General features: G+C 46.2%; 1 protein-coding gene across 1 annotated transcript in view; it reads right to left on the bottom strand.

Moving 5' to 3' along the window:
- LOC311134163 (rho guanine nucleotide exchange factor 25-like) overlaps nucleotides 1-16,718 on the bottom strand; it is a 56,882-nt gene that overhangs the window by 10,911 nt on the left and 29,253 nt on the right. The window contains exons 2-3 of the mRNA XM_084167773.1: nucleotides 3,166-3,506; nucleotides 2,859-2,960 (exon numbers count right to left, since the gene is read on the bottom strand). Coding sequence (XP_084023899.1) covers nucleotides 2,859-2,960; nucleotides 3,166-3,506 — 443 coding nt within the window. The remainder of the gene's footprint in view (nucleotides 1-2,858; nucleotides 2,961-3,165; nucleotides 3,507-16,718) is intronic.

Raw genomic sequence — 16,718 nt, forward strand, 5'->3', positions numbered from 1 at the left:
AGGGATGGCAGAGCTGATGGACCTAGTGAAGTAGCCTGTTCATGGCAGCTCAGCTCAGGGTCGTCTCTTCTGACCGTGGAGGGGAGGTAAAGGTAAAGGCAGAGCTGTGATGGGAGTCCTAAAGATTAACATATTTATTGACCCTCATGGAGAGTTTCAGTGGTTAGAATGTGCCGTTGTGTAAACTCTGGAGTTTCAGTAAGAGTTAGGAGGAGGGAGGGAGTGAGAAGACATTTCCAGCCTGGCCATTCCCCCTATCACTTCCTAAAGCAGCCCCCCCCCCCCCTCCTTCCTTCCCGTGACTTCTCCAGCCTCTCTAAGCCTGACCTAGACTCACCCAAGACACCCTGTTCTGACTTCCAGTCCCCCTCTACCTCCCTCTTCCCTCCCCTTGATAGCCTCCCAGGTTTCTCTTTTATCCCCCATTACCCACTTCTCCCTCAACCTCTCTCTACCCCTACCCCTGCTCCCTAACCCTGTTATATCCAGCATCCCTGTAGCCCTTTCTCTAACACCCACGCCCTAGTCTTCCCCGGACCTCTACTCTACTAACCCACCTCCACCCACCCCTCCAGCCCTCCAGCCCTCCACCCCCAGCCCTGACCCTGTTTTCAGCTCCCCAGTGAGTCTGTGGAGGCAGTAGGCTGTCCGGGGCTGATCTACTGCCTTGCTGCTTGATCACTTCCAGATGCAGCCTGGAAAATCCCACTGCGCAGGGCTTTCTTAAAGGTTCTTTAGATTTCAGATGGTTGAGAGTTTTCTCCTGATTGTTTGAGGGAGAGAGTGTGTGTGTGTATTTGTGTGTGTGTTTGTGTGCATGTGAGTGTAATAACTGATAAGGCAAAGTTGTACTTTGAAGGTAATGTTTGGGTGAAGTGGAGTAACTGCCAGATACACTGAATATACTGTACAGCATTCCCAGTTTATTTGAGGGGGAAACTGTTATGTTTGATAAACATTAGCTATGCTAATTTAGCATACTCCTCTGGTTTGTTTGATGACTCTAGCATTGCTTATGTGCTCCGTTTGAATGTTCATGCTCTAATTTCCAGGATTTTTGCATTAACCAATAAGTGGTTGCCCAGCAACAGTGGTATCTCAGGTTACATGAGGAAAGACTTGCTGTTTTCTGACCTTATGTCTATTTATGGTTAATTCTCCTCTGCTTTCTCTGTGGGTCAGGATTCTCTTTCTCTCTCTCTCCCTCTCTTTCTTTATTTTGTTCCTGCTTTCTTTCTTTCTTTCTTTCTTTCTTTCTTTCTTTCTTTCTTTCTTTCTTTCTTTCTTTCTTTCTTTCTTTCTTTCTTTCTTTCTTTCTTCTCTCTCTCTCTCTCTCTCTCCTCACTCTCTCTCATCCCGCTTTCTCTCTCTCTCCACCTCCCCCCACTCTCTGCTTATTGAATATTGATATTTAAAGGGAGTTGTTTCAGCCTCAGTGCCAGTGTTTGACTAACAGGGAAATGAGTGCTCTGACAGCTGTAATATCTCTCTGTTCTCTCAATCAACACAGAATCAGCCTTTGAGTACAGAGCTCTAACAAAAATCTAATTGTATTTGTCACATGCGCCGAATACAACAGGTGTAGACCTTCCTGTGAAATGCTTACGTACAAGCCCTTAACCAAAAATGCAGTTTTAAGAAAAATAGGATTTCCGAAAATATTTACTAAATAAACTAAAAGTAAAAAGAAAATATGAAAAAAATGTACACAATAAAATAACAATAACGAGGCTATATACAGTGCCTTCAGAAAGTATTCAGATCCCTTGACTTTTTCCACATTTTGTTACGTTACAGCCTTATGTCACGGATCCCCCGGTACTGCTGCTCATTCCATTCACCAGCTCCAGAGGTCTATGTCACCGGCCTTCTAGGCGTCACTGATCTAGTTCATTACCAACAACCCCGGACTGTCTTGTCTCATTACGCACACCTGGTTCCCATTCCCCCTGATTAGTGTGTGTATATATGTGCCCTCTGTTCTCCATTGTCCATAGAGCTCCGAGACAGGATTGTGTTGAGGCACAGATCTGGGGAAGGGTACCAAAAAATGTCTACAGCATTGAAGGTCCCCAAGAACACAGTGGCCTCCATCATTCTTAAATGGAAGAAGTTTGGAACCACCAAGACTCTTCCTAGAGCTGGCCGCCCGGCCAAACTGAGCAATCGGGGGAGAAGGGCCTTGGTCAGGGAGGTGACCAAGAACTCGATGGTCATTCTGACGGAGCTCTAGAGTTCCTCTGGGGAGATGGGAGAAACTTCCAGAAGGACAACCATCTCTGCAGCGCTCCACCAGTCAGGCCTTTACGGTAGAGTAAAAGGCACATGACAGCCAACTTGGAGTTTGCCAAAAGGCACCTAAAGACTCTCAGACCATGAGAAACAAGATTATCTGGTCTGATGAAACCAAGATTGAACTCTTTGGCCTGAATGCCAAGCGTTACGTCTGGAGGAAACCTGGCACCATCCCTACGGTGAAGCATGGTGGTGGCAGCATCATGCTGTGGGGATGTTTTTCAGTGGCAGGGACTGGGAGACTAATCAGGATCGAGGGAAACAAAGTACTGAGTAAAGGGTCTGAATACTTATGTAAATGTGATATTTCAGTTTTTAATTTTTAATAAATTAGCAAAAATGTGTAAAAACCAGTTTTTGCTTTGTCATTATGGGGTATTGTGTGTAGATTTAATCAATTTTAGAATAAGGCAGTAACGTAACAAAATGTGGAAAAAGTCAAGGGGTCTGAATACTTTCCAAAGGCGCTGTATACAGGGGGTACCGGTCCCGAATCAATGTGCGGGGGTACAAAAGGCTCCAGTGTCCACTGTCTGCTCTATTTGTGTGTGTGTAATCCTTACCATATTGTGTGTGTCCCTGTCCTGTAGTAGGTCAGATAGGTAGCTGTGGCAGAGGGGGTGTGCTGGAGAGTATGCCGCTGGATTCACCAGGCCATAGTTTCCCTGCACATCACACAACATACACAACATAACACACATACACACACACACACACACGAGCACACACACACAAGTAATATATTCAGGTTACTTGGGCATTCATATTAAGTCATCGGAGTCAGGGGTTTGTCCTGAAGTGATATGATACAAATATTTGATAGAAACATCTGTGTGGATTCCAAGGCTATAGTAGAGAGTAATGCCTCACCAAGTCTCCATCAGTGCAGGGGAGGATGGAGTAGTTCTCCCCCTGCTCCAGAGGCCTTACAAGGGCTTGGCCGTTAGGGAGGAGGGGAGAGGGATGCTTCCCATCCAGCCTGTGGACCAGCCTGTCCTCCTTGCATCCCCCTCCTCCTTCCACTCCTTCTCCTCCCCCCACGCTCAGCTTGTGGACAGGGTTGGTGAGCCACTTCTTCAGGGCACTGACGGAGTGCCGCGACCCCCCAGGGGAGGAGGGAGAGCAGGGGCTGGAGCTGCCGGAGGCCTGGTGGGGCACGGAGCCTACGGATGGAGTGATGCTGCCCTCACTGCCCGCCACCGAGTACGACTCTACAGGGGATACAGAGAGAGAGAGAGAGGTTTTGGTTATTCAGTTATTGAGGTCATTTAGTCCAACTTGATTTAAGCGCAGGATTTTCTATTGGTACTTCCTTAGAATACCTTGAAATTATAGACTAATGTATTAACAGTACTCCATTTCTCAGTACCAGTTGTAATACTACAGCAACCAGGCCATTTACTGTTAAAAAAAATAGCTTTCTAACCCATACAGAGCTCTCAGGTGGTATTGCCTTTCCACCTCACAAAAATGTGCTTAAATTTCCTGTTTTAAGCCGATAAAGTATTTTTACCAATGTAGCACAGGGAGGGTCGAAATAAACCACATTTAATCAACAAATCCACAGGTGGAAACTCACTTCACAGTACAAAGAAAAACAGAAAGAACAAGATACTTTGACTCTGACAATGTGTATCTACAGTGCTATCTGTGTGGTGGGAGGAATTCTAAACTAAGCTATGGAGAGAGCTGTTGATTAGACGTCCAAAAATAGTTCACACGCGACAGCTGACACGGCCAGCGACTCAGCCTGCCGATGTGATATCATCACTGAGAGAGAGACAGGAAGAGGAGGAACAAGAGTGTGGAGTGAGTCTGCAGAGAGAAAAGGGTAAACATACTGGAGGTGGTTTATGTTAACACATACTGTATATGTCCTCAAAGAGAGTGTGGATATGAGTTTTAAACACATACCGTGCTGGGCTGAGCCCGTCCCACCCCGTCTTCTCTCTCAGGGGGTAAGGAGTTGGTGTTTACTGAATGGTATACACTGGCTGACCCCACTGTATATTTGGATTCCAGTGAGACATTGCAATGACAGTGAAAACGAGGAAAGGAAGAGGTACAAAGCGGAAGAAGAGAGAGAGGAATTAAGAGGCAGGAGATGGCGGGACGAACACACAGTAAAATAGTTAGAGAGGAAGACAAGATGGAAGAGTTTTCTTGGGAGTCGAATGAGGCCTTGAGAAGACACACAGTCAGCAAGAGCAAGCCGACCGAGACACTGTCTGTCTGTCTTGTAGTGATGTAAAAGCAGCTGAGGTAAATCATGACAGCCAAAGCCAGCCATAATCACACACTCTATCCTGACCATTGTTTCCTGTACTTCTAGCGTACCATTAGTGAGCTAATACAAGTGTTGTCACTCACTCACACCACAGAATGAATTCCACTCACTAAGCCTTGTCACGATCGTCAGGAACAGAGGAGGACCAAGGCGCAGCGTTGCAGGCAAACATACTCTTTATTAGAGACACGATCAAAAACGACAAAACGAAAACATGACAGTTCACGGTCTAACACTACCGACTAGAAACAAGATCCCACAAACTCTGTGGGGAAACAGGCTGCTAAAGTATGGTTCTCAATCAGAGACAACAAGCAACAGCTGAATCACGTTGCCTCTGATTGAGAACCACACTGGCCAACATAGAACCACAATACCAGAATGAAACCTAGAACAACACACATAGACTTTACACACCCTGGCTCAACATATTAGAGTCCCCAGAGCCAGGGCGTGACAGTACCCCCCCCTAAAGGCGCGGACTCCGACCGCGCCCACCAAACACCACAGGGGAGGGACCGGGTGGGCACTCCGCTTAGGCGGCGGATCCGGCTCCGGGCCTGATCCCCGCTCCCTCTCCAACCCCCCAAAGTACCTCTGGTCCGGTCTGGCCCCGCTGGCCGGAGCTGGACTGCACACTGGTGGAGCGGATTGCTCTAGCTCCGGCGTGAAGCATCTGACCGGTGCCGGACCAGCCACCGGTGGAACAGGCACGGGCCGTGCCGGACTGACGACGCACACCACTGGCTTGGTGCGGGGAGCAGGAGCGGGCCGGACCTGGCTGACGAAGCGCACCACTGACTTGGTGCGGGGAGCAGGAACGGGCCGTGCCGGCTGACGAAGCGCACCACTGACTTGGTGCGGGGAGCAGGAACGGGCCGAGCTGGGCTGACGAAGCGCACCACTGACTTGGTGCGGGGAGCAGGAACGGGCCGAGCTGGGCTGACGAAACGCACCACTGACTTGGTGCGGGGAGCAGGAATGGGCCGGACCGGGCTGACGACGCGCACCACTGACTTGGTGCGGGGAGCAGGAACGGGCCGGACAGGGCTGACGAAACGCACCACTGACTTGGTGCGGGGAGACGGAATGGGCCGGACTGGGCTGGCGACGCGCACCACAGACTTGGTGCGGGGAGCAGGAACAGGCCGGGCCAAGCTGGCGATGCGCACCGTAGACTTGGTGCGAGTGGCAGGAACAGGCCGGACCGTACTGGGAACACACACCACTGGCCCTACGTGGGGATCAGGAACAGGCCGGACCGGACTGGCAACACACGCCAGTACCTCTCGCCGTGCCTCTACATCCTCCTTCCCCCTGGTGACCAGTGACTCCCGTAACCTGGCGGCCTCCTGCTGCCCCGTCGTCCACGGCGTTAGCCCCCCCCTAAAAAATGTATGGGCTTCACTCCTACCCGTGGACCAGGTCTCCATGCTCCTCGCCAGCCTTTCGCCCTTCTGCCTCCACGTCAAGCCTCTCTCTTCCTCACATGGCTTGACCCAGTCGAGGAGGCGAAGGAGATCCGCTAGAGATCTCTCAGGCGCTGGCTCCTGGACTTGCTGCTTGGTCCAGACTTGGTGGGATCTTCTGTCACGATCGTCGGGAACAGAGGAGGACCAAGGCGCAGCGTTGCAGGCAAACATACTCTTTATTAGAGACACGATCCAAAACGAAAACGTGACAGTTCACGGTCTAACACTACCAACTAGAAACAAGATCCCACAAACTCTGTGGGGAAACAGGCTGCTAAAGTATGGTTCTCAATCAGAGACAACAAGCAACAGCTGAATCACGTTGCCTCTGATTGAGAACCACACTGGCCAACATAGAACCACAATACCAGAATGAAACCTAGAACAACACACATAGACTTTACACACCCTGGCTCAACATATTAGAGTCCCCAGAGCCAGGGCGTGACAAGCCTTTAGACTATGGAAAAGAGTATGATCTCAAACACACTGCTCTGGTTAGGAAGCCCCAACATTAATGTTTGATTTTGTTCTGCTGATCTTAGCGGTGGCTTAAGCTCTTTGTGTCTCTTTGCTGCCACTTTGGTCACCTCCCAGACTTTAACTATGTACCATCAGCACATTGATGTAAGCTGTGATCATAAAAACTGGGTATCAGGGGCCCAGAGAAAAGCTGAGACAGAGATCTACAGTTTAGAAGTATGACACAGCCATTTTTAGGAGACACCACATTGGCGGTAACACCATTAATGACATGGCCATTTCTCTGGTACTGTTCACTTTTAATTCATACCCAGTTAGCAAATTTGGTTGTGGGAACGATGCCATACGTTTCCTGACCGTTAAAACTGAACGTTTTTTCAAGTGGACATTTAATCTGTTCTGTGAACTTTTATTTTTAGGATGCAGGGAGATTCTGAGAACGTTTTACTCTGGTTCCTTTAAAGTTTTCCTGAGAATGGAAATTATAGGTTATTTAGAGGTTTTTTAATAACTTTCTTAAAACTTTCACTGAATGTTTCAATGATAATTTTAATAACACTGCTAGCTTATTTTCGTTTAACATTTGTTTTACTCCAATCACAGACAGGATACATGGAAATTAATTTCCTTAGGCATTAATCATGCAAACACATGTATTTTTTTATTGTGACACGACAGCAGTGAGATTCGAACCTATAATCTTCTGTTTTCTATCCATGGAATTAGTCCACTGCATCACCATGATGGAGCTAGAATACAAGTTTTTTTTTACACACACATACATTTTGGTCTATTCAAACAGACCCCATTTCAAAGGAAACAAGCACACATTAAGATCAGGTGTGGCCAATTAGAGGGCGCGGCCAACACACCTGAACACACTTAAGAAGATAGAGGCTAGAGAGAGGTTTGTTGATGTTGAGAACAGAATGTACTGTATACGTTTTTACAGTGCATTCGGAAAGTATTCAAACCCCTTCCCATCCACATTTTGTTACGTTACAGCCTTATTTAAAAATTGATTAAATAAACATTTTTCCTCATCAATCTACACACAATACCCCATAATGACAAAGTGAAAACAGGTTTTTTGAATTTTTTGAAAATGTATTTAAAATAAAAAACAGAAATACCTTATTTACATAAGTATTCAGACCCTTTGCTAAGAGACTCGAAATTTAGCTCAGGTGCATCCTGTTTCCATTGATCATCCTTGAGATGTTTCTACAACTTGATTGAAAACCAAGATTGAACTCTTTGGCCTGAATGCCTAGTGTTACGTCTGGAGGAAACCTGGCACCATCCCTACGGTGAAGCATGGTGGTGGCAGCATCATGCTGTGGGGATGTTTTTCAGCGGCAGGGACTGGGAGACTAGTCAGGATCGAGGGAAAAATGAACGGAGCAAAGTACAGAGAGACCATTGGTGAAAACCTGCTCCAGAGCGCTCAGGACCAGAGACTGGGGCGAAGGTTCACCTTCCAACAGGTCAACGACCCTAAGCACACAGCCAAGACAACGTAGGAGTGGCTTCGGGACAAGTCTCTGAATGTCCTTGAGTGGCCCAGCCAGAGCCCGGACTTGAACCAAATCAAACAGCTCTGGAGGGACCTGAAAATAGCTGTGCAGTGACACTCCCCATCCAACCTGACAGAGAAACCTCCCAAATACAGGTGTGCCAAGCTTGTAGCATCATACCCAAGAAGACACGAGGCTGTAATCGCTGCCAAAGATGCTTCAACAAAGTACTGAGTAAAGGATCTGAATAGTTATGTAAATGTAATATTTCAGTTTTTAATTTTTAATACATTTGCTAAACTTTCTAAAAACCTGTTTTTGCTTTGTCATTATGGGGTATTGTGTGTAGATTGATGAGGGGGAAAAAAACAATTTAATCAATTTAGAATAAGGCTGTAACGTAACGAAATGTGGAAAAGGTCAAGGGGTCTGAATACTTTCCGAATGCACAGTAAATAACATTCTTAGAACGTTCTCTGAACATTACTAAAGTTCCCTTTCAGTTGGTTACTCAGTATAACATGCTATGGGGAGTCAACGACCAATCCTATTCACCTGAAGCAAAATTAAATCACGCCCAACGGGCTAATGGATGCCGAGCCTGCCCTCGGAAGCTCCACATTCCTGGCTATAATACCGGGGCGCCGTATACATTTCCTCAATTCTTCCCTCTTCAGCTCGCCTAAAGGAAGAATGTGTCACTCAATTTACACCTTTTCAAGCACTCGAAGGCTATGGGATTTGGCTACGACTTAGGCGTCTGTTAGTGGGGAGAAAGTACACGTCTCCCAAGATGTTGTGAGTTTTAGGTCTTGGTATCAGTTTTTGTGTATGCTTAAAACTACTTTCTGCTCTGCTTGTGTAGCCAGTGCTCCCTTGCTTGAGTAAGATGGCCAGTGGTATGACTAAGTTCAAAAAGGCTAACCAGATGAGTTTGAACCTCTGACCGTGCCCTTGGGCATGTGTTTTCACAATGAAAATTAAAGATACTCACGAGTGCTGCCCTGTTTGCCTGGGGTGGAAACACGCTTTGGAGGCCTTGGCTCAGACCAGTTCGTGTGACCATTGTCTCCGGCTGCGTTCAACATCCGTTGGGCGTCGGGCTGACTTTGTGAGGAAGATTGAGGCTGCTGGCGAAAGGTCTCCCGGTGAGGCGACCTCAGGAATGGGGCTGTCTGAGGCTGGTGGAGAGCAGCAGAGGTGATTGGAGTAGATAGGGGTGTCATCACAGCCGAGTGAGGCTCATTCCGGTGTGTTCAGTGTTCCGGGATGATATACTATCCCTGGTTGGCTCTGGAGGGTTTTCAGAGTGTGAATCGGATGCCCCAGCTGGGAAGAGTGAACCATTTGTGGTTAATGCGCCTTTGATGAAGCTGTGTCATAGGGCGGCAGATCACCTGGGGGTGGATTGGCCGTCTTCTCCCCTGCAGCAGGTTCCTCCAGCTTTAGAGGAAGGTTTTTCCTGCAGCAGTAAAGCGTTGCTCACCCCTGTTTAAAGATTTCGCCAATGAGCTAAAGGCGATCGGGGATTCCCCTCATTCAGCCAGGCTGGTGCTATCAGGTTTTGGCGAGTTCATGAATGTAGAGGTTATGGAGGAGGCAGGGCTCATTTGTAAGCTGGCGAGTTACTTAGCTCCAGAGGCTATGAAGGGGCTAATCCTAGCACAGTGCTTCCAAATACACAGTGCCGGTTCTCAACGGATCAGCTGGACAAAGTGTACAAAGCTAAGGGTGTGGCGGTCCGGTCGTTGAATGTAGTCACTATGCTGCAGAAGCTGAATAAGACCGTGGAGATGGAGAAGCCAGTTTTAGAGCTTCTCAACGAAATCCGTGCTGATTTTATGCTGTACTATCCTGGCTGTGGGGAAAAGTATGTTGGCGACGGTGGTGGCTCAACCCCACCTCTGGTTGATTCCTGAGAGGGACAGGCGGATGTATTTGGATGAACCAGTTTCGCCAAAAAGGGCAACAGTGCTCCGAAGTGGCTTGGTCAGTGGTTGCTGAAGTCCCCAAACCCGGTGTGGGCAGGGTATCGGAATGGCGGTACCACGAATGCACATTATTTCTAACCAAGGTTCATCGGTGTTCAGGGGTATCGAGAGCACGGTATCATCCAGATGTGGGCATAAGAAACACTGTCCCTTCCCCATATTCAGACACAAAATATCCATAGATCTGAAGGATGCGCATTTTCATTTAGTTATACATCCTCCCCACAGAAGGTTATTGAGGTTTCATTTCGAGGGTGTGGCCTACAAGTTTCTGGTCCTGCCTTTCGGGAGGACCAGAGTTACGTTTGATGCTGGAGCTCCGAGGCATGTGTTTAAATCGCTAAGCAGTGTACTTCGAAGCAGTGTGCCGATGCCTGTATAATTTCGAACAACCACCTTATTGGTTTGGTATTGGTGGGACAGCATCTATAATAATTTGGCTGCTCTAAATACTTTTGACCAGCATGTGCCACTAGTGTACACTGTGCTGATCAAAGCCTGGAGTAATGAACCTATTTTCAATGCTTCAGGAAGCTTTGTTTCCCAATCATTACTTTTCTATGGTGGTGGAGGCGGATTTGGGACTGGTGCGGTGCCAGGGGATCAGAGTATTGGCTTATCTGGACGATTGGCTGGTAGTAGCGGAGTTGAGGGAACAGGTGGAGCTCCACACTGCCACGCTTGTTTCCCGTATTCAGTCTCTCGGGTTCATAGTGAATCGCAAGAAAAGTTGTTTGACTCTGGCTCAGCGCATTCAGTATCTGGGTCTTGTTCTGGACTTGGTTCTGTATCATGCGTTTTTGTCAACAGAAGAGGGCCTCATTCCAGCTCTGTCTGTCACAGTTCCAGCTGGGGCACTCTGTGCCTTTTTATTTGTGGCTGCAGTTATTGGGTCTGATGGCCTTTATGATAGCTGTGGTGCATCTGGGACTTCTGTTGATGCGTCTGTTTCAGTGCTGGGTGATTGCTACGCGTCTGGACACATCTCGCCATTGACATCAGTTGCTCAAGGTATCCCCGTCGTGCCTAAGGGTGTTGACTCCTTGTAAGGTCCGACAACAGGACAGTGGTGGTGTACATCAACAGGCAGTGGGGATGGGGTTTCTCGTTCCTAAACCTGGTCCGTTATCTGCTCTTAATGGGCAGTGCGCATTTCCTGTCGCTCAGGGTGATGTATCTTCCTGGATCTCTCTGTGTGTGTGCGGATCTACTTTTCGGGAGGGGGGGGGGGGGGGGGGGGGTCATATCTCTACGGAGTGGAGACTGCATCTTGGACTGGTTAGCCAGGGCCGACATAGATCTTTACTCATCGCGAGAAAACGTGCATTGTTGTCTGTTCTTCTCAATGAGGGAACTGGGCGTTCCATTGGGAACGGATGCTTTGACATATGAGTGGCCTCGGACCCTGCTCTATGCGTTTCCTCCGGTGGGCCTGATTCAGGCCACCATGGAGAGGGTCCGTCAGGAGCATCTGTTGTTGAATCTGGTGTCTCCCCGTCAGCCCAGACAACCCTGGTTCCCTGAGATCATCCGCCTGTTGGGCGAGGACCCGTGGAGGGTCCATGTCGTCGGGATCTATTGTTCCAGGCGCACAGGAGAGTTTGGCACCCACGATCGCAGATATGGGATCTGTGGGTTTGGCCCCTGAAAAGTTTAATTTGACGGCTAGGGGTTTACCCTCAAACGTGATTACGACTATATAGTCTGTGCATGCGCCCTCTACGAGAGGGTTGTATACATATAAGTGTTGCACGTTTGAGGGTTGGTGTCAGGTTAAAGGAGTTTCTCCTTTTCAGAGCTCTTTGGTGGGCATTTTGATGTTCTTGCAAGAGCTTTTTGAGCAGGGATGTCCTTTTTCCACATTAAAGGTTTATATGGCAGCCATCTCGGCGTGTCATGTAGGGATTGATGACTCTACCCCGGGGTCTCATCCTCTGGTGGTGCGGTTCCTGAAAGGTGTGCATTCGCTCAGACCAGTGTCTAAGCCTATGTCACTGACCTGGGACCTGGCTTTGGTCCTGGATGCTCTGTCTAAGCCTCCGTTTGTACCACTGGAGTCTGTAGAGCTGAAGGTCCTTTCCTACAATACTGCCCTGCTCATGGCCTTGGCATCGGCCAAGCACTTTGGGGATCTCCACATGCTATCAGTACACCTTTCCTGTTTGGAGTTTGCGCCTGGTGACTCCAAAGTGATGTTACATCCTAATGCAGCTTTTGCCTATATCTTACAGGTCCCTATGTCTTACAGGTCCCTGGCTTTCAAGCTATTCCCTTTCTCACTTCCTCCGTTTGCTTCCAGAGAGCAACGGAGGTTGAATGGCTAAAGAAAGAAGAGCATGGAACTAAGAGATAGCCTAGCCCTAGGCCAATGTAGCAGTAGGCCTATAACTTCCATTGTCAACTAAGTAAAAATACATAAAGCCAACAAATAAAAACAGAAAATATCCTGATGAAAATCCAGGTTCTTTCAATCACATTCATCTCTCTATTCTGCCTGTCTGCCTCCCTTTCTATCTGCGTTGACTTGAGCTATCGCTAGTGAAGTGCAACATTGTATCAAATCAATCAACTGAGTGAGGGTCTGGCCCAATGTCTCTAACCTAAAAATGAAGGTCTGGCCCGAAGCTGTCGCTAGCAAACTTGCAACATTGTATCAACTAGCCTATTCCAGTGAGCTCAGGACAGACACAGCTGCTTTTGCCCAAAGGGAAATGTGTTCAGGTATTTTATGACGTTTCCACTGGATATATGGGATCCTCAGAGCATGGCATTTTGCTGGCCTGGTGATTATCGAGGGGATGAGTGTTGGAAAGATTTTTCAAATAGCCTAGCCTACTGTGAGGACAATGGATTATTATTTTTTATTGACTTCGTTGACTTACTGTGTGAGGTGAAGAAAAAATGACTGAGAAGCTCAGCTTATTAGTGGTGTTGAGTTAAGACAATAAGAAATCAGACATCCCCAAATGGGTACTTTCCTACATTTGCGCACAGAAGGCATTTTAGCCTACTTCTGTGCATGCTCAGGCATGCACGTTGCATCTACATTAAGAGGACAGAGAAAACAGACACATGCTCATTTCTCACATGAAGCACTCCAAACAAAATACAATGAAAAAATTGGAGAAAAAAAAACTTGCAAATGATGGTATGAAATAAACCAAAACTTGTTTCTTACAAGTGTATCAGGTATTGGGACAAATTCACTTATATGTGTATTAAAGTAGTAAAAAGTTAAGCATTTGGTCCATATTAATAGCACGCAATAACTACATCAAGCTTGTGACTCTACAAATTGGTTGGAAGCGTTTGCTGTTTATTTTGGTTGTGTTTCAGATTATTTTGTGCCCAATAGAAATTCATGGTAAATAATGTATTGTGTCATTTTGGAGTCCCCCCCAAAAAATACTAACCTCCCCTGTTATTGTAATGGTGAGAGGTTAGCATGTCTTGGGGGTATGATATTTGTGCGTCTATAACTTTCTTACTCATCATTATTCACGATTCATTCAGGATTATCCGTAATCATGGTAGCATCCAAAAATTTGTAGAGACCCGAGCCTGATGTAGTCATAGCGTGCTATGAATATGGGACTAAATACTTAACATACAGTACCAGTCAAAGTTTGGACACAACTATTAATTCCAGGGTTTTTCTTAATTTTTACTATTTTCTCCATTTTTTTACATTTTTAGTCATTTTAGCAGACGCTCTTATCCAGAGCGACTTACAGTTAGTGAATACATATTATTATTTATACTGGCCCCCCCGTGGGAATCGAACCCACAACCCTGGTGTTGCAAACGCCATGCTCTATCAACTGAGCTACATCCCTGCCGGCCATTCCCTCCCCTACCCTGGACGAATTGTGCGCCGCCCATGAGTCTCCCGGTCTCGGCCAGCTGCGACAGAGCCTGGATTCGAACCAGGATCTCTAGTGGCACAGCTAGCACTGCGATACAGTGCCTTAGACCACTGCGCCACTCAGGATCTACATTGTAGAATAATAGTGAAGACATCAAAAGAATCAAATAACACATATGGAATCATGTAGTAACCAAAACAGTGTTAAACAAATAAAAATATATTATATATTTGAGATTCTTCAAATAGCCACCCTTTGCCTTGATGACAGCTTTGCACACTCTTGGTATTCTCTCAACCAGTTTCATGACGTAGTAACCTGGAATGCATTTCAAATAACAGGTGTGCCTTCTTAAAAGTTAATTTGTGGAATGTCTTTCCTTCTTAATGCGTTTGTGCCAATCAGTTGTGTTGTGACAAGGTAGGAGGGGTATATAGAAGATAAGCCTAAGATAGTCCATATTATGGCAAGAACAGCTCAAATAAGCAAAGAGAAACAACAGTCCTTCATTACTTCAAGACGTGAAGGTCAGTCAATACGGAACATTTCAAGAACTTTGAAAGTTTCTTCAAGTGCAGTCACAAAAACCAGAAAGCGCTATGATGAAACTGGCTCTCATGAGGACCACCACAGGAATGGAAGACCCAGAGTTAACTCTGTTGCAGAGGATAAGTTCATTAGAGTTGCCAGCCTCAGAAATTGCAGCCCAAATAAATGCTTCACAGAGTTCAAGTAACAGACACATCTCAACATCAACTGTTCAGAGGAGACTGTGTGAATCAGGCCAACACGGTGTGGGTGAACGGATGATCTCCACATGTGCATTTCCCACCGTAATGCATGAAGGAGGAGGTGTTATGGTGTGGGGGTGCTTTGCTGGTGACACTGTCTGTGATTTATTTCACCAGCATGGCTACTACAGCATTCTACAGCGATACACCATCCATCGGGTTTAGGCTTAGTGGGACTATCATTTGTTTTTCAACAGGACAATGACCCAACACACCTCCAGGCTGTGTAAGGGTTATTTTACCAAGCAGGAGAGTGATGGAGTGCTGCATCAGATGACCTGGCCTCCACAATCCCCCAACCTCAACCCAATTGAGATGGTTTGGGATGAGTCGGACCGCGGAGTAAAGGAAAAGCAGCTAACAAGTGCTTAGCATATGTGGGAACTCCTTCAAGACTGTTGGAAAAGCATTCCAGGTGAAGCTGGTTGAGAGAATGCCAAGCGTGTGCAAAGCTGTCATCAAGGCAAAGGGTGGCTATTTGAAGAATCTCAAATATAAAATATATTTTTATTTGTTTAACACTTTTTTGTTTACTACATGATTCCATATGTGTTATTTCATAGTTTTGATGTCTTCCCTATTATTCTACAATGTAGAAAATAGTAAAAATAAAGAAAAACCCTGGAATGAGTAGGTTTATACAAACTTTTGACTGGTACTGTATAAGTGAATTTGTTGCAATACGTTTGGTCCCCTAAAATGGGGGGACTATGTACAAAAAGTACTGTAATTTCTAAACGGTTCACCCGATATGGAGGAAAATACCCTCAAATTGAAGATGATAAATTAAAGCTGACAGCACTTTAACCTCATAGTTATTGTATAATTTCAAATCCAAAGTGCAGGAGTACAGAGCCAAAACAACAAAACATGTGTCACTGTCCCAATACATATGGTGCTCACTGTATCTTTAGGAAGTCCTTTAATTAAAACAGATGTCCTCTCCTTGAGACCCCTCACCCCCACCCTGTGATTCCCATCCGGAAAGCCCCATAATGACTTGTCGACACACACCATGATATAACACACACACACACACACACACACACACACACACACTGTGCCCAAACGCACTCTGTGGGCCACTAGATAAATATCCATATTATCTTCTCCATGTACTGAGGCTAACTGGCCAACCATCGTTCTCTATAATGCTTAAATGTGCAATATCAGTGTGTAAAAAAGCCATCCATCTCAGTATCTGTCTGTCTCTCACACTGATCTGGCTCTGTAACCTGCTGTCTGTCTGTACCAGACAACTGGCTTTGGTAAACAAGAAGCGCTCAGCACAATTACAGTTATAAATCTTTCTCTCACCTACTATTTTTTATTCCTCTCCCACACTATCCCCCGCATCCCCCTGTCTTTCCTTTCCTCTGTCTCGTTCCTTCCCCCCCTCCACCCTCCTCTCTCTCTCAATTCAATTCAATTTAAGGGCTTTATTGGTATGGGAAACGTATGTTAACATTGCCAAAGCAAGTGAAGTAGATAGTAAACAAAAGTGAAATAAACAATAAATATTAACAGTAAACATTACACTCAGAAGTTCCAAAATAATAAAGACATTTCAAATGCAATATTATGTATATACAGTTGAAGTCGGAAGTTTACATACACTTGTCATTAAAACTCGTTTTTTAACCACTCCACAAATTTCTTGTTAACAAACGATAGCTTTGGCAAGTCAGTTAGGACATCTATTTTGTGCATGACACAAGTAATTTTTCCAACAATTGTTTACAGACAGATTATTTCACTTATAATTCACTGTATCACAATTCCAGTGGGTCAGAAGTTTACATACACTAAGTTGACTGTGCCTTTAAACAACTTGGAAAATTCCAGAAAATGATGTCATGGCATTAGAAGCTAATGATAGGCTAATTGACATCATTTGAGTCAATTGATGGTCCTCTGTAGCTCAATTGGTAGAGCATGGCGCTTGTAACGCCAGGGTAGTGGGTTCGATCCCCGGGACCACCCATACGTAAAAATGTATGCACACATGACTGAAAG

Source organism: Coregonus lavaretus (assembly GCF_964263955.1).
Source record: "Coregonus lavaretus genome assembly, chromosome: 8".
Classification (NCBI taxonomy): domain Eukaryota; kingdom Metazoa; phylum Chordata; class Actinopteri; order Salmoniformes; family Salmonidae; genus Coregonus; species Coregonus lavaretus.